The 18,539-nt window shown below is 42.1% G+C and overlaps 1 protein-coding gene across 6 annotated transcripts in view; it reads right to left on the bottom strand.

The window, feature by feature from the left end:
- LDLRAD3 (low density lipoprotein receptor class A domain containing 3) overlaps window positions 1–18,539 on the bottom strand; it is a 164,312-nt gene that overhangs the window by 75,075 nt on the left and 70,698 nt on the right. For all 6 annotated transcript variants that reach the window (XM_048485613.1, XM_048485612.1, XM_048485611.1 and 3 more), the window contains one exon: window positions 1,042–1,167. In XM_048485613.1, the coding sequence (XP_048341570.1) occupies window positions 1,042–1,167 (126 nt within the window). The remainder of the gene's footprint in view (window positions 1–1,041; window positions 1,168–18,539) is intronic.

Raw genomic sequence — 18,539 nt, 5'->3', positions numbered from 1 at the left:
CATCTTTTGGTAAATGAAAGGGGTAGAGTAGAATAGGGACCTGTATGTCTAACAGAAACCAACAGAACTCACAGGAGCACTATAAATAGTGAAGCAAATCTGAATGTGTGTAACATTCTTCTCTGCAGGGGTGGGAGGTGGGAAAAGGAGACCAAGTGATGGAAGGGCAACCCTGCCCCGAGGCTCCTCTTCTTAGGCAGAGATGGTGTGCAGACTGCTGAGAGAAGCATCAGGGTTTCAGAGGATTTCAGTGGGGAAGTAATGGTATGTATGCTTGTCAGTGGATTGCCACTGGTTCTGTTGGGCTGCAAAAGTGACTCCCGGTGCTTTTGATGGTTTCACTAGGCTTCTGTGGATTGGCCTTGGTTCTGAAAAACACACACATTTCCTGCTGAGATTCTGTTTGACACTGTTTTTGCTGGGCTTCAAAAGTGGCCCTATGCTTAAGACCTTGCTAGGATTCTCTGGTTTGATACTGGTTCGGTTGGGCTCACATTGCCACACACTGACTCTAGGTTCTGCCGGGCTTTTCTGCTGCCTATCGGTTCCATTGCCCCCTCCCCCCGCCTGCCCGCCCGCCCGCCCCCAGTTTTGTTTTGCTGGGATTCTCTGGTTGTATTCTGTTCACCTTGTCACATTAGCCTGTAGTTCTGCTAGAATCCCTGGGCTTTGCTTTGGTTCTGTTGGGCATATGTTGGTCCTTGGAATGACTGGCATTGACTTATAATTGCTGTAGACATGCCTCTATGCTTTTGCCTTGGAGAAATAAAGGCTGTTTCCTTGCACTGGAAACAATGGAAGATAGATGGATTCCCAACCCAATCTTCTTGAAACTTGGGGGTCCTTCTGTAGATATGTATCAGCAGCTCTGTTACAAAGGTGGTGCCTCAGGCTTAAAAAACACCCCCAGACTCTCCAGATAACCTTTTTTTAATGTACATTACTAGTTTCAAAGCTGAACTTGAGTAATCAAAACTGTACTTCATGCTGGCAGGTTTTTTTTAAAAAGGAAGAATTCCTCTAAGGAGAATAGATACTTACTGCAGTTTTCTTCATCACTACCATCAGGGCAATCTTCAAACCCATTGCATCGAAAGCGACCAATGATGCAGTGATTTCCACTTGCACAGGGAAAGAAGGTGGAGCCACATTTAGATTTGGCTTTTGCTGTGGAAAGAGGAGAAAATAAATAACAAGAATTAGGGAGATATCTACAGCATGAAAGGTGTAACAGGAGGAATTATAAAGCTCTCAAATGCTTCCACGGCTCAGTTCAACAGCTTAGAAATATAACAGATAGTACAGCTTAGGAAGAAAGAAGTTGGTACTCTGATTTTTATTTATTTATGGGTTTTTATACCACCCCTCCCCTTCCAGGCTTCCAACATATCAAACACAAACATTTCATATCAACAATAAATGTTACAGTCATATTAAAACAATCGCTCCCAATACTGCCTAAAATAATTCCCGATAAAATCCAAAGCTACGTTACAATCTTTTCGGATGGCGACAAAAATTACATTAACTAAAACAAAACCAATGGATCAGATCAGTCAGCAGATGAATAATATGAGCTAAAGTGGAATGGAGGAGAAGACTGAAAGATATTAACCATCGTTGTCTCAACCACATGCCTCAGGGAACAACTGTATCTTGCAGGCCCTGCGGAACTGAAGCACATCCTGCAGGGACCTGGTCTCACATGACAGACGTGTTCCACCAAGAAGGGCCAGGACTGAACATGCTGTGACCCTGGTTGAGGCAAGGCAAACCTTTCTTGGATCAGAGGCCACAAGCAAATTTCCATATGCTGATCAAAGGGTCCTTAAGGGGACATAAAGAGAGAGATGGCTCCCATACCTTTTAGGGATTTGTATATTAGTAGTAAAACCTTAAACTTGACCTTGTACTCCACCTGGAGCCAGTGCAGCTGGTGGACCACAGGTTAAATGTGTGCTCGCTATTATCCAAAATGCTGGGATCTGCCCCTTGCAGTGTGGGAAAATTAGAGAGGGAAGACCTTGCTTAACGAGAGGTTGAGGCAAGCTCACAGTCTTGGTTGTCAGTGTATGAAGAGTTGCTTTCACCAGAAATCCAAAGGGAAAAATAATAAATGAACAAGCACACAACAATCAAAGCAGCAGATAGTCCTAGGATGTATATTGAGTTGAAGGAATAAGTCCGGAAAAACAGAGGAAATATTGTGGGGAAGGGTTACACTTCCTTATCTTGGAGGAGAAGAATGGTCCATTGAACAGAGCCTAGCGCTAAGCTTTGGTAGAAGAAGAAGATATTGAACACTAAGTGTTCTGAGAGAGGGCTAGTTAAAGGAAAAATTAGGCCCTCAGTTTATACAAAGAGACCATTAATCTCTCAAGACAAAGGGAATCCTTGCCTTTCTAGGGGAAGACAAACTTAATTGTTGGTAGTTAATCTAATGGCTTGAGCACTTGGTTTGATGGGTGAAGGTGGGGAGAAAGCTAACTTAATAATAGATGCAAGATAATGGAAGTTAGTAAAATTAGGGAAGTTAGTAAAATTAGGGAAAATGAGATTAGCTTCCTTGGAGGGTGGCTAACAGTAAATTTTCGATGGGATCACATTAGCATGGTCTTTGTATCAGGGAGACAGGGAGACCAGGGCTGGAGGTAGGAACAGGTTTTCCTAACTGAAGGCATTTTTTGCCTTAATCCTTTTAGGAAGAAGTGAGGCAGGTATTTTTCAAGGGAGATGGAGACGAGGGCAAGTCCAGATAAGATTGTCTGTCATTTTGGGTACACTGAACCAATGTAAAAAATGGCACTTTGGCACTGCACTACTAGGCACCCCAGGGATTGGCAGGATGGGTGGAGGCAGGGCTCCCACAACTTACCATGGAACAGTTCAGTAACACTGCCACAAGGATCCAGTAAGGATTCTTACTGCTACATTCTGGAGCAGCTGGAGTTTCCAGAGCAAGGCCAAGGGTAGCCCTGTGTAAAGTGAGTTACAGTAATCCAGTCTAGAGGTGACCATGGCATGGATCACTGTGGTTAAATCAGTCTGGGACAAACAGGGAGCCAGCTGCTTCACTCAGCGAAGATGGCAAAATGCCACAAAAATGGTCTGGTTCACCTGTGCCTCCATTGATAGGGAGGCATCAAGGATCACTTCTAGGCTCTTGACATCAGGACCATTACAAGTTGTACTCCGTCAAGAATCACCAGGTGATATTTTCTTTCCCACCCATTACGACCCAACCACAAGACCTCCGTCTTTGCTGGATTTAATTTCAGCTGGCTCTTTCATACATTCCATAATAGCACCCAAGCAACACCTGGGGTGGAATCCGGATGACCGTCCATCAACAGATATAACTGAGCATCATCATCATATTGATGACAACCCACTCCGAACCCTCAGATTAACCGAACAAGAGAGTACATGTAGATATTGAATATATTTGCAAGACAACTGCCTCGTGAGGGACCACCCACATGCCAACTTGTGGTGAGCAGAAGTTCTCTCACCAATTGCAATGCCAATCACAATCCATTTCTACCTGCTTAATGGACAGACACTTTAAAAACAAAGCCAGGCTGAAGGCTGGTAACCACAATGTTGATACGCTGGACAATTCAAGTTTTATATCATGTTCTACTTCACCTTTTAACCTCAACCAATTCCCAAGAACTTATGCTCTGAGCTTTTACATCAAAAAGAAAAGCAAGGTGTTAAGTAATTGATAACTAACCTTTCCTGTCACCTGTAAACTGGAAGACATCATAGGTGTTTCATAAGAAACTTCACAATGAGGATTAGAAAAAAATAGTAAGATAAAGGCAAAGAAAACAAGAGCACTCAAGATACTCATATCACAGAACAACCACGATGACTTTATTCCTTAAAAAAGGCACACTAATGAAACATCACTAACAAGATGTGCGGCTCTCCAGAATGTGCTCTTTAAAAGACAAAGCCTAGAACTGTGGTGGCGAACCTTTGGCACTCCAGATGTTATGGACTACAATTCCTATCAGCCCCTGCCAGCATGGCCAGTGTATGCTGGCAGGGCTAGTCCTGATAAGTATAATCCCATAGGTCACTATTCCTAGAAAAGATGCTGCAAAAGAAACTGATAGGCTATACCGAGTGAACTCAACAGTAGCTAAAGAGAGAAAACTACCTTGTGACATAATAATCAAATGTATGAGAAAAAATCTCAGAGACGAACTTTTACGAAGAGATTCCATTAAAAAATTAAACATAGAAGGAACAGACCTGATAGTCTTCAAAGAGGTCCTAAAAATGCTAATACAAAAAAAGGAAAAATTACATGGAACTAGCAGAATTGATATGGTACAACAATGTTGTTTTTTGATGGCCATTGCCAGAAGGCTTATTCTTCCATTTAAACAATAAATATTACCACACTGAGAATACAGAAAGGGTACAAGACTTCTTAATATATTACAAAAATAATTCAAAACACTCAATAAATTGATACCGAATTCTCTCCTGGGCATAAAAAGATTAACAGTGGAGTGACATTATATGTTAAATAAATTTAAAATTCCAAAGAAATATGTAATGATTCAGAAGAGTAATTTTTAATGATAAAAATAAAATGGAATATCAGAGCTGGGGGGTGACTATATTAAGAAAGACAAAGATACACATGTTTTACCAATAAAATATAGTATTGTTAGGTGATGGAACACTGTCAAATTTAGAATTTACAAACAGAACAGAATAGATATTAAAGAGTTAATATACAGTTAACAGTAGCAGCATTAGAAATAAATATATTGAATTATCAGCTAATATTTGATATGACAAGTTATTGTGATATACATGAGTGTACTTGGATGTTTGTAAAAAACTCAAAAAATTCTCAATAAAAATTAATTTTAAAAAAAGACAAAGCACTGGCACTTATTCATTTTTCTTTATTCCATAGACTTGAAGCTAATTATAAATTAGAACTGCAGCAGCAACTGCAGTAGGAGTCCAGATATTGTCAGAACTAGGGGTGATACCAGTGCACATACCTAAACACATACCTCTTCCAAGCCCCTATTGCTGACTTTGAGAGAAACAGAGAGAGAAAGAGAATGCAGACACATGACGAGCAAACATGAGTCACAGGGGCTTCCAGTTTCTAGGCCTGAAGGCAGGGATGTCAAACTCATTTGTTATAAGTAGTGGATATGGGATAAATGTGACTTGGTCGGTCTGAACCCTGGGTGGAGAGTGTGGCTGGTAAGCCCCCAGCAGGCTTACCAGCCCAGATCAGCTCTGGGGAGGCCAGATCAGGAGCAGGGGAGCAGGTTGCATCAGCTGGTTTGCAGGCTCGATAAGCCTTCTCAAGGAGTCAGATGTAGGCTGTGGGCCATCTGTTTGACATGTAGGCCTTAAGGTCTTTTAGTGGTGAGATGTCTCCTGAAATTGAGACATCAAACACTCTTTAAGAAATCAGTTATTATTATTATGTGTTGATTTCACAGCTGCCAGTTCTTTAGCTGGCTCTTGGCCTTGGCCTTCTTGTAAATGCCACTAAGTGCAGTAAAAAGGGAGGCCAGAATGTTGGCATGCAGTCGCAAACCATACACTAGCATTACAAACCATACACTCAGGCACAGTAAAGGAAGGGTTTTGTAGCAGATAATATTCTAAATTGTTAAATTAACAAGAATTTGTTTAGGTTCCTCAGGTTATGTATTGGTCTCAATTCCCCCCTCCTCTTTTTTTTGGACTGGAATGTACCTCAAGTAAAGGTTTGTGTGTTTCTCTTTTGGAAGTACTTTTAAATTGTCTTTTTGATTAATAGCACCTCTGCTTCTGCTAGAAGTTCAGCATAAGGTTTCACATACTTGTCAGGATCAATTGGTTTGGACAATCTTCCTCCCATGTTGTGAGGAGGGAAAGACTTTGTTCCGGGCAGTGATGTAGGTATATTTTTAATGGGGTGGGTTCGGGGGGGCATGCCCCCACCTGCCCCTGAGGGCGTGGCCATGCCTCCCCAAGCCCCGCCCCCAATCTCAGTGCTTATAAAAGCAGCTGTCCGAGGCCAGGGATGGCAGACTCCCCTGCCCTGCCCTGCCCTGCCCTGCCTCCCTCACTGGCTGGGCTTCCAGTCAACAGTCCCTTCTGCCCTCCCCTCCAGGCAGAGGCATGGCTAGGAAAAATGGAGCCCGGTGCAAAATCTGAGCTTTGAGGGGGGGGGGCATGGGCAGCCACTGTGATGCTGGAATCCACCCCAAAACAGTATCACTTTCAATGGTGTTTAAACTAGGTAGCCCAGATTCTCCGTTTAAATCCGTTTAAAGAGAGAATCTGGGGTCCCCAGTTAAAATAACATTGAAAGTGATGCTGTTTTGCAGTGAATTCTCCCCCATCCTGAAACAGCATCACTTTCAATGCTTAAAATGGGGACCTCAGATTCTCCCTTTAAATCCATGCCGAAGGGGGTGGATTTAAAAGGAGAATATGGGGAAATTTGAGGGGTGCCTGCTGTCAGGGGTGTAATTGTTAAGACAGCAGCACCAAAATTTCAGGGTACCTTTAGGAGACTCTCCTGATGATACCACCCAGGTTTGGTGAAGTTTGGTTCAAGTGTCCAAAGTTATGGACCCTCAAAGTTGTAGCCCCCATCTTTTATTAGCTCCCATTGGAAACAATGGGGGATGGGGCACCTCCTTTGGGAGTCCATAACTTTGGACCCCCGAACCAAACCTCATCAAAGTTGGGTGGTATCATCAGGAGATCTCCCAACAAATTCCTGAAATTTTGGTGGTGCTAGCCTAAAAACTGCGCCCTCTGAAGGCCAAAAACTGAAAAAACACTAAAAACCCACAAATGGGGGGCAGAGCTTTGGACATGTAATGGAAGGGTTGAACCCGGGAAACCCCCCCTTACCTATGTCCTTGGTTCCAGGCATGGTCTATAACTGTCCAAAACTCTGGTTGAGTAGATAAGCAGGTTTTGGGGATTGGGATCTAGACTTTCCCTTTTGAGTTGAAAATCTTCTGCTAGGGTGGGTCGTAGGAGAACTGTATGGCTGATGGGGAGGTCTGCGGGAGGGATTGGCTTGTAGAGGGCTTTGTCCTCTCCCTTTATAAGAGCAATGATATGGCCTGTAATATTGCCTGGGCATTATGGGAAGCAGGAATGAGGCATAAAGTTTTGCCAGTGAATTTGTCTTTCCTCATTTTAGCAAGGATCTCATCAGTTTTACTGCTAAAGTGTACTGTCATATCAAATGGGAGGTCTTCAATGGTTGCTCGGGTTTCACTTGATAGTACTGTGGAACCAAGCCAGCAGTGGCCCCAGAGTGAAATGGCTTTGGCCAAGCTGCATTCTGCACAATTCACCATATCTTTGGCAGAGGAAATCTGGTGTTTGATGAGCCTGGCAAGTTTAGACTTTTCTTCTGACATCAATTTCAGATAGGTACCAATGCTATCCCACAGGGATGGCTGATACCTGACCATTATGGAATTATAATTGGCAATCTTTAAAAAGGTGGAGGTGGCACAATTATTTCATCCTACTTCATCAAGCTTGGAGCTGTCTGTCTACTGAAGCCAAATGCTGAGTGCCTTTATTTATTCCGTGACACTAGGTTCCGTGGCAGCAGAATGCTGGAATAGAAAAAGACAGCCTTCTTGCTGGGTCCTACATTGGTTTTTGAATCTGTGGGCTAAAAATGGAACAGAGGCAGGTTCAGTCATGGCCCTTTGCTCCTTCAAACAGTCCTACCACAACATGAAAGGAGTCTGGACCAATAGAATTGGACTGCATTACCTTGAAAACAAGATCTGTGGCTCTTGGGGGGCACAGGAGCTAGTGATTTTGGATCTTGCTATGTGGATAAGTCACTCACTGAAGACCCTAAAGTCTTTTCTAAGGGAATAAATGAGTGGTCTGGAAAGTGGTCCTCAGGGGATGGTTCCATGGCAAAATTACCATGCTCAATACGATTCAAAGACTGGTCCCACTACCAACAGAAGATCAGGATGTTCTCCAGACAACATTGGGGTCTTGCATGACATTGGTTGGATCAGAACTTAAAGGGGCATACAGATTCCAACTTTAATCAGTGTAGTATGCCTCATACAGATGCTCTAACAGAGATCTCCAAGGGGAGACAGGTAGATGAGTTGTCAGATCCAACTGAAATGCTGGATCTGATTGACAAGATGATGAGGGTTGATAACAGGGTGACCCAGAATTGATTCTCTCTGACACTGACAGATCTTACATGGGAATGTGCCCCAATAGCAAAGGAGTTCTTGGAATCGGTGATAGTTTCTTGTTGAATTTTACAGATGGTCATGCCAGAACTGGAAGACAGGAACTGGAAGACAGGAAGAAAAAGACCTCTTGGATGATTTTGACAGTGGTTTTTTCCACATTCTTGTGCTTGTTGTGAGCCTTTGTAAAGTGGGCTCTGAAGCACTTCTGCTTGAAGATGCTGAGGAAGTAGAGGATTTTGCCCTTTTTGGCATTGTGGCTGGAGCCAAAGGCTCTTAAACCAGTTTTGAATTTACATGAACCAGTGATGAACAGATTCACCTTTTCAGATTTGGTCTAGGTATCATGTCAGGAGCAGTGCTGGACAAAGCTTTTTCTCAGAGTGGCGTTCAAATGTGAAGCTCTGTGATAGCTTGCTTTACAAGTGAACTGTCTTACACACCGGGCACCTTGAGACATCATGTTCACTGCTGAGGCATAGAAAGCACAGGGTATGGTTGCCCAAGTGGGAGAGTTTTGCTTTGCAAGATGTTCATCTTTTAAACAGAGGTTTTAGGGCCATGTTGTTCAAGCCAGTTACTCTGAATTCTCTTATAATGAATTCAGGCTGTTGAAAGCACAACCAAAACCTGCAACTTTTCTCAAACAGAGCTTTGACAGGAAGAACCCATCTCTACAGCAGCAGAAAGAGAACTTAGGGAAGGATGCTGCATCCTCACCTCTTAATCTGGAAAAGCAGGACAGCAGTGTGAAACAGGGGAAAAGGACCTTCAAAAGCTCTCCATAGCAGGCCTGCCCATGTACAGTAACCCATTTGGGACTGAACAGGTATGACAATAATATACAATCACAAAATGGAACATATGGCTATACAGAGAAATATTGAGAAGAACAAGATAAGCAAACTGAGCTGATTATACAGTGGGAGAAACAGAGCAGTTTCGAGATAGAAGTGGGGGGCATTTTTGGCAGGTTCAGTCTGGCTTTGAGAAAAGCTGTCCCTGCTTCTTTTACACAATTATGAAGGATTCTATAAATAGACAAACTATGTAGCTATAGAAACTTCTAAACTAACAAATGATTGAAAGAAAATGAAGGCTGAGAACTCTGTTCTGCTTCACGGCTACAGTTCATCCATAGTGAACTTGATTGGCAGTTGGGTCAGGTTAGTCAGAAGAAAGTACATCACATACTGCATAATTAATTTATAGAATAAACTACTGTAGGAGGTAAAATTTTAAAAGGGGATTAGACAGCTGCATGCAGGTGAACAATTCTTTTTTACTATCCTTTTTCATACCTAATGACCAATTACTACTCTATTCATGGAATTAATAAGCTAAGTGGGTTATTTTATTACAATATTTGGTTTGATACAGGAGATCCCAAAATGGAATATTTTCTGAGCACCCATGGGGGCTCTCAGAAAATAAATAAATAAAATTAAAAATAAAATAAAATATATAATTTGGCATCCATTTGAATGGAGATATTTATCAGATATAAAGTCAACAGAAGCCTTTTTTAGAATCTGCTGGTATGTATTAACAGTGTACAAAGAACTTTATTCGGTAGTAGTCACAGTAACTCTTAACTTGATTTAGGGTCTTTCAAAAAACCTCTCTGCAAATGCATTACTTCTCAGTCGGGATCACACAGCAGAAAATGAGACATAACAACTATATGTCATTTGTACATCACCACCATTTTATTCTGGGCAGGATCAAGCACAACTCAGGAGTACATAACTTGCCGGAAAACAGGAAATAAATTATCTGGGACTTACTGCTGTAAACCAGAGTTTGGCAGTGGAAATTTTTAAAATAAAAATACCTTAAACCCTCCACCACGTTGCAAATTTTAAATCAAACTGAACTGTGAATAAGAATATGTAGTGATGTTGAACTTCACTATATCACTGAATAGTTTTGCAGTAGGAAACAAAAACCCCTATTGTGTTGTGAGAAAGGACTTCTCTTTCAGAACCTCTGAATCCAACTGCCTCCAGGGCATTAGCTTGGGCTGTCAGTTATGAAGAAAAACAACTATTCTGTAAGGAGTCCTGACAAATGCATTGCAGGTCTCCCTAACACAGGGGTCAACCTGAGGCTCCGGAGCTGCATTGGAAAGGAAAGAACTCTTTCAGCCTTATACTGCAGCTCCACGTGGCCTGGAGGTCGGAGGGTAGCGTGGGCATGTCCCTCCAGCCCTCCAGAGCAGCGCTGGAAGGAAAGGTGAGTGGAGGGGCTGAACCAGAGGTGGCTCCGTGCGTGAGGGCGCCGCTTTTTGCATCCCCTCCACTCACCTCCCCTTCCACACCCATGCTGTCCCCCAACCCCTGGAGGTTGGAGGGTAGTGTGGGAATGTCCCTCCAGAGTAGCCACCATCCCCCCTCTGCCATCCCCACAGCCACCATCCCCCCTCTGCTCCGTCAGGCAGAGGGGGTTTCCCTGACCGGCGTCTCCGCCTCCCAGCGCTGGAAGGAATGGTGAGTGGAGGGGCCGAACTGGAGGTGGCTCCATGTGGAGCCGCCTCTCCGGCTCCGTAGATCTTTGGGGCCATTGAAAACAGGTCCTGCCCTAACATGTTCACTTTCCATGTGCAGCGAGTTTTGACTGAGGAGCATTCAAACATATAATATCCTTTAAAGCTTCAACTCTTCACCTTGCCTTCAGTATAAACATATATCAAAAGCGATACTAGTCACAGGAAAATCTACTGTAAATGTTCTACATTTCAGTAATAAATAGTATTCCATTACTATGGCAGATGACTAGGTTGGGTTAGCGACAAAGCCATCTCAGCACAGACTCAAAGGGGAAAAAAGATCCTTCTTATAGGAACAGCTTGGAAAGGAAAGAACTAGAATGTGGACTGAAAGGAAAAGTTGCTTGTACCAGAAAATGTGACTTTGCTTATAGTACCTGATGGCCTTCAATCCATTATGGTAATACTAGTGATAAAGCTTCTTAAGTGGGAAAATACAATGTTTTCTGGAAAACTGTAGTTTGCAAAGCTGGATCCTGGCTTTATAAAAGTAGGGAGCAGGGGGTCTTTACAAAGGGAGGCAGCAGGTTCTCCCCATCTCCATAGACACATTGCCCCACCATGGATCCCAGCTTTGCAAAGGTGAGGAGCCAGCTGGGTGCCTGTGAAGATGGGAAGAGTTCTCCATAGACAACCCCTGGCTGTCAATGATGTCAGGGCAGCCAGTAGAGGGTTGTCTTCCTGTTGCTGTGGTCATCGCCACTGCCCACCTCTGCATCTTCAATGTCCACTGGCATTACTACCTCAGCTGCCTCACTCTATGCCAGCAAACAATTGTGGAAGCAGGCGGGTGACTGCCTCAACAGCTCAGCCAGGCAGGAGGACTCACCCTCTGAGAAAGTGAGTCACCACTTCATTCTGCTGTTTTGTTTGTGTTGTTTTTTTACCTGCTCTGTGTAAGCTCTGCTCCCAAGAAGTGTGTGCATGGTGACTGGATGGAAATGGGGTGGAACTGAGTCACTGCCACCACGAATACGGTTTATACTAGGTATGTACCAATTATGCAGTTTGACTTCTATTGACCTATTGACCTGAGACACTTTAAGCTCACCTCCAACTTTGCTAATACTTTTCTTTAGTTCTCTGTGTTGGAAAAACCTGTGCCTATGTTGTAGTTCTGGTGAGACATTTGACCAACTATTGCTATTCAAACTCTCAAACACAGAATGCATCTCCTAAGCAACTTGTCAAAACATGAAAAAGTTATTTTGCTCCAATATTAAACTAATCCAATGTAGTCAAATGTGCACTCAATTTTCCATTTTAAGACTACAATTTCAGACTTTGGGCTTTATACATGCCTGGAAAAGTTTTCTCCTTCCCTTCTCCCTTTTCTTATTGACCCTGCAGTCCGTTGAAAAGTTCTACAGAAAAAAGTCAGCACAATGTTCTGTGATATTTTGGTCCTAATAAAATATATTACATGATTTTCCTCGCTGGAATGTACTAATGAGCAGTGCCATGCTAAGCACAGTTCCACCCTTCTAAGCTCAGTGAGCTTCAAATGATGTAACATTGCTTAGGAGGATGGGACTACAGATTTATCATGAACTCACCAGACCAATATAATTATAAAGTATTATCAGAACCTTTCAGGCATGATGGTCTGACCTCACTCAGCCCAAATTCAACAGCAAAGTATGATTTGAAATATTTATTTGTAATTCAGTTTCAGCAGAGATGACAGAAGAGAAAAAGAAAGGAAGCACAAAGGAAGCATAGCTAGTTTATATGTACTGAGAACTAAAGAGGGCTTATGTCCCTCAGATGCATGGGAATTCAGAACAAAATTGAATCTATTTATGGGGCAGCAGGTACTTGGGCTCTGGAGCAAAACTCAGTGCCTGAATCCTCATTTTATCTTCCTCTCAGGAGATAAAGGGCATATTTTACCCCAGTATGCTTTTTCTCCTAAAGGCAACAATAACCAAGTCATTTTAAATACAACCAAATGATGCAATGATTTGTTCCATCTGTGGTTTATTTTATGAGGTCTTGTTCAAGTCATCTTCCACCAGGGGGTAAACTTCTCTATAAAAAGAAGTCTGTTATAACTGAGTGGTGGCTGCTGTAATAGAGGAAATGCAAACACTACACTGTTGCCTCAGTAACAGTGGAATATATTACTACATATGAAAGAGCATATGAAAAACTTGCCTTTTCATCTGTTTTATGGTTTTTCCAGGTATGTTTTTAAAAAGAGTACAATAAGGCAGTCACTTGACATGAAGTGCATACAGACACAAGTACAGATTGGCTATCCTATTACAGATATTTCATTTGACACTTACTTGATCATGCTTGAATATTCCCACAGGTCAAGAATGTAAATATTACACTGAGGCATCACAATAAATGACAGTTTGATTAAACTCCAGTTTATTGTAATGTCCAAATGAAGGCTGCCAAACACACACACAAACACACACACACACACACACACACACACACAAACACACAGAGGATTTTAAACCAGGATTCTTAATCACAGTAAAACCAGGTATGCAAATCGTAATTCCTCACCCTAGCTTTCTGCAGGCAGAATCAGTTTCACAGAACAGCAGAAACAACTATGTCTTCCTCCTTTCTAAACACCTCTTAAAGGTAGGATTGTCATTATTAAGAGCTAGGACTGTCTGGCTCCAGTGCCTCCTGAGATAAATTTTAAGTGAGGGGAAAGAAGAATTTAATCATGTGTTTATTCAATTGGCCAATATACATGATACAAAATGCTCTATACAGAGAACTAGTACCATCAAAAACAAATCACAACTCATCTTCTTCCCACCAAAAGAGAACTCCTATTTCATAGGCTGTTTTAATGGCATTCTCGTTTTTATTGATAGTTGATGATGCCTTTACTTGTAAGCTGTCTTCCTAGCCATATATTGGGATCAACCAATAGCAATCATTTTGCCAATAATCAGGCTACTCAAAAGAGTTTGAGATAGAATCAGGAGATTCTGCAGAGGCAGAAAATTAACAGCAGACTCACAGAGGTTTACAAACAAACTATACAGGCCAGAAAACCCACCAGAACCAAACGATAGTCTGTTATCTATGGCTTGTAAATTTACAAGAGTTTGTGCAATACACGGCCTTTTGAATGAATCATGGTTTGTTGAGATGTCTGAATTCAGTTTATATAGGTTTAAATTGTTGCTTTTTTGTTTAAATTGTTTATTATGTTATCATCTGTTAGCAAGGGCAGAACGAAGGCTGCTTGAACATTAAACCAGTAGGCTGGAATACACCTGTAAGAACCTCAAAATTTCTCCTACTCATCACTTGCTTTAACAACAAATATCTCCTAAAAGACCAATTTTTTAAAAAAAATATTTCCTGTTAAGATACTTCCACTTTTAATTTAACATTTTCGTAGGTTGACTCTAGTGTCTTAGGATAAAGTCCAAAAAAATGCTCAGTGAATCCATTTTCATTTATAGAAATCTTATCTAACACACACAAATTATAACAATTACAGCTTTTAAAAAGTTATTCCATTTATTCACAAGAATAGTTTTAAGTAATTTGTTTCTATGATAGGCAAAAACACTTTATTAATGTGTAACAGCCCAATCCACAGCCTGAGGCACTGCTACTGCCCCCCCCCCTGGCCTCCAGAGGGCTTTTCACCAGCATGGGGAGGCAGGAATTTTTTAAAAACCCCACCATACAGCTAAGTGGACTTACACCACCCAACAGGCTCTAGTACATCTGCCCACAAAGCCAGGACGGAAGTCAACGAACACTGGTTCCACTCCCAGGAATTCCCTGGCCCGCTGCACTGGCAAAGGGAGCAAATGCGACCCCATGCCAATTCCACAACTAAATTTACAACCCCCATAGGATTACACTGTAAAGCATCTTTTTGTTGTTCTACATAAAGCTAGTGTATAATATTTGACCAATATTTGACCAATAAATTGAAGCCATCTCTTTAGGGTAGCCTTTAGATTTTAGGACAAGAGCCTCTGTTTCAAAATAGGATTCCTAAATGGGACGCATAAAGTGCATTAAGACAATATACTAGCCATTCGGGCTCTGACAGTCCAATCTAAAGGGGGCCAGTGGTAGAGTGGTGGCTGGGAACAGCACTGCCCCACTGCCTCCAAAGAGGCAATTGGCAGCGTAGGTGCCAGGGATGAGGGGAATAACCTTTGCTCCCCCAGGAAAGCCCACTGCTCAGAGTTACTTATGCCACACTTTTAGGTGGTGTACATCTGCACCATTAAGATGGGGCTTTTCCAGTCTGAAAGAACACTGGGAGCCAACTAGTGTCAACTCCACATCTGGGACCGCCCCCCATGATGCAACCCTGGGCAGCTGCAATGGAGGCCCGCCAACACAGGGGCTAGCTTCCAGGTTTGGTTGCTGTGCATTTGCACAGCAGCCCAGTGCTGAGATAAGTGGTGCAGTAGGCACAGATGTAATGTAGGGCTCCCACTGCTTCCAGTGTAGCTTCACTGTGCTCTTAATGTTGTAGATACCTGGGAATGTAATGCTGAAATATTTTTCTGAGATGTGATACTATAGGACTTCTTGAAAACAGGTGTTAGGTCAAACATCGTATATTAAATCACTATTATAAATAAATCAATATACATTAAATTTATCTGAACCTTTTCACTCAAGACTGTTGCCTCAAGATATCCTTGAGTGGGAATCACACAGAGTAAGCAGAGGCTGCAGCAAATGCATTGCTTTCAGCTGGATGACAAATAATGATGATAAATTTGACTGATTACAACCTTGGTACCTATTACACAGTAGCAACCACAATGAACAGATTCTGGATCATGTAAAGAGAACTACAATGCTTCACTGTCACAAACTAATCCTTAACCATTTATCTGCCAAGGATGCCTGGGCCCAACTCCAGCAGTTCCAGTACAGAGGCATTATTCTGAGGTCAAATCAGCACCAATTGACATGATTAATCTGGTGTCTCAGACAGCCCGGGAGGATGGAGTGGGCTTTAAAAACCATCCTATAATGTAAAACAGCAACACAAGTGCTCTAGGAAAGAAAGCCCATGCAGTTGTTTCTATTCATTTAGATTATCCAAGAATCATTCAGATTATCCAAGAAACATCAAAAGCAGATTTTTTAAAACATTCTCATAGCTTAACTGGGAAATGTTATTTTAGCCCACTTTTCCAAGCAAACCACATTTAAAAATTCACTAAAGAATAAAGGGGTAGGCTTGGGAGAGCACTCAGTTTTCCAGGCATCCTGCTTGGACCTGAGATGCAGGTTGTAGAAAGTGCCATGAGTCACAGTCAACTTATGGTAACCTCTTAAAGTTTTCAAGCAAAAGATGAATAAATGTGATTTGCCACTCTCTGTCTCTGCATAGAAATGCTGGACGTCTACGTGGTTCCCATCCAAGTAACTAACCTGACTTCGTTTCAGAGATCTGACAAGATCAGACCAGCCTCCAGGTTAGGGTCCCTTATACACTAGGCCTCACTTATTTATTTGCTTCAAACCTTTCTCACCAGTAGAGGCCCAAATTGCTTTATATCATTCTTTTCTCCATTTTATTCTCACAACAAACTGGGAGGTAGGCTTGGATAAGAATGTGTGACTAGCCCAAATCTCATGCAGTGGCTTAATTTTTCCAAATCTTCTCAAGGAGTAAGCAAGATCCCCATCACTCACTTATTCCAGTGTCCAACTGTTATCATTTCACAAGTATTTTAAAAGCAAGTATAACAGGCAATCAAACTCTAAAGTCCAGGCTACATGCAACTGTTAATCAAGGGCATCCTTCTTCCAATGAAAAACCAAAAGCCATCTCAGGAAACTGAATGTTGCAGTAAAACCAAAGGAACGGGTATATATGATCCAGAAGCTAAAACTCATTCAGAATGCAGCAGCCAGGTTGCTTACTGGAAATTTGAGCAGGGATTGGATTACATCGATCCTATACCATCTGCACTGGCTGCCGATTGAGTTCCAGATTGTGTTTAAAATGTTGGTTCTGACCTTTAAAGCCATTCACTGTCTCGGTCCTGCATACCTGAAGGACCGCCTCTCCCTATATTGCCCCGTTAGGCCCCTCCGCTCCTCGGAGGAGGACCTATTGGTGATCCCTGGCCCAAAAGTAATCAGGCTGGCCTCTACAAGGGTCAGGGCTTTCTCTGCCTTGGCCCCTACCTGGTGGAAGAGGCTCCTTCAGGAGATCAGGGCCCTGCGGGACTTGCAGAGTTTTCACAGGGCCTGCAAGACAGACCTGTTCCGCCAGGCGTTTGGCCAGCCTGGTTGAGTCCATCTACCATTCCATCTGGCCTCCCATGGGCATGAGGATGGGGGAGGGGAAAGTAGTCTTTTTATGGTTCTGGTTCTATTATTTTTATTATGTTTTATTATGTTTTAATTATGTTTTTATTATGTTTTAATGTATGTTTTTAAATTGTTGTTCACCGCCCTGAGCCCTTAGGGGGAGGGCGGTATACAAAACTAATTAATTAATAATAATAATACTCAACCCTTTTACTTGTAATTGTTCTACTGATGAAAGAAAAGAGTGGTGTGCCTATAACTTTTCTTCTAAGGGGAAAAAGCAACTGGATGAGTGATTTTGAGAAACAACTCTGAACAGAGAACATCATTCAGCAGCCCATCCCCCTCTTCTTTTTCTTCTTCTTCTTCATCCAGCTGTTCTGAAACTCAAGTATACACCCTTCTGAATTGCTTCTGATTTATTTTTTAAAAAGTCCGGGAAAGATGCATGCAATTGCATGTCACATCTAGTTTAGCCCCGGGCTTCACATCTGTTTCAAGCTATTCCACTTTGCTAAAATCAACTTTTATTCATTTTTCAAAAAAATAAATACGTTAATAAACCATCTGCGCTGTAAGCAAGACCTGGAAAATTCTCCATATGCCAGAAAAAGACTGATATATGCTGTGCCATGATGTCAGCTTATCACACTTCTCCAGCACATCAGGGCAGGCTTTTTGGCCTCATACCTATAAACACATTAGAGACAGAGCATGGTTACCTTCCGAATATGCAGACAGCAGCTTATCTCCTGGGGTCCTCTTTCAAATTTGTAAATTTGCAACTTGCAAGTGACAAAGCAATTTTCAAAGGCTGCCTATGAATCAAACCTCAGCTTTTTCAAGCAAACTTGCCTCCTGAACTCCTCATACTGGGTCGATTAGGGAAAACTATTATCTTTTTTATTTATTTTTATTTATTTCTTAAATTTATTTACCGCCCGATCCCCGAAGGACTTTAATTGTATTAAAATCAGGATATATCTTAGGAAAAATTACCAGTACATTTCCATGGGTATAAAAACTCAAGAATATTTCAGGGTTTAACCTGGTTACTATCTCTTCTGTTCTGGGGGGTGGGGGGGGGGCAGTAATGCTGAAAATCCATAGGCACATTTGCTGCAGTAAAATGTGTGAGCAGATCCAACACAACAAGGAATGCATACCCAGACTGCTGCTGTACCCATTAAACATCAGATCTATATATTAAAAAAAAAACGCTGCCTATTGGTCCTCAGCAATTTGCACGATCTGGGAGGGAAGCTGAAGGCAGAAGCCTGTTCCTTCTAAACAAATGGCAAAAGATCCTTGAATGGGGACGATATCAACCATATGGTTTACAATAGATCTCAGTGATCTAAAGAAGCCTGAAATACATCTAGAATGATGATGGTATACTGAATCTGAAAGCTTGAGCTACACAGCAAGCTGAAAGACCTATGAAGCAGCAGTGATAGAAATGTTAT

This window comes from Sphaerodactylus townsendi, linkage group LG02 (genome assembly GCF_021028975.2).
Source record: "Sphaerodactylus townsendi isolate TG3544 linkage group LG02, MPM_Stown_v2.3, whole genome shotgun sequence".
NCBI lineage: Eukaryota > Metazoa > Chordata > Lepidosauria > Squamata > Sphaerodactylidae > Sphaerodactylus > Sphaerodactylus townsendi.
This window is presented reverse-complemented; position numbering and strand designations above follow the sequence as displayed.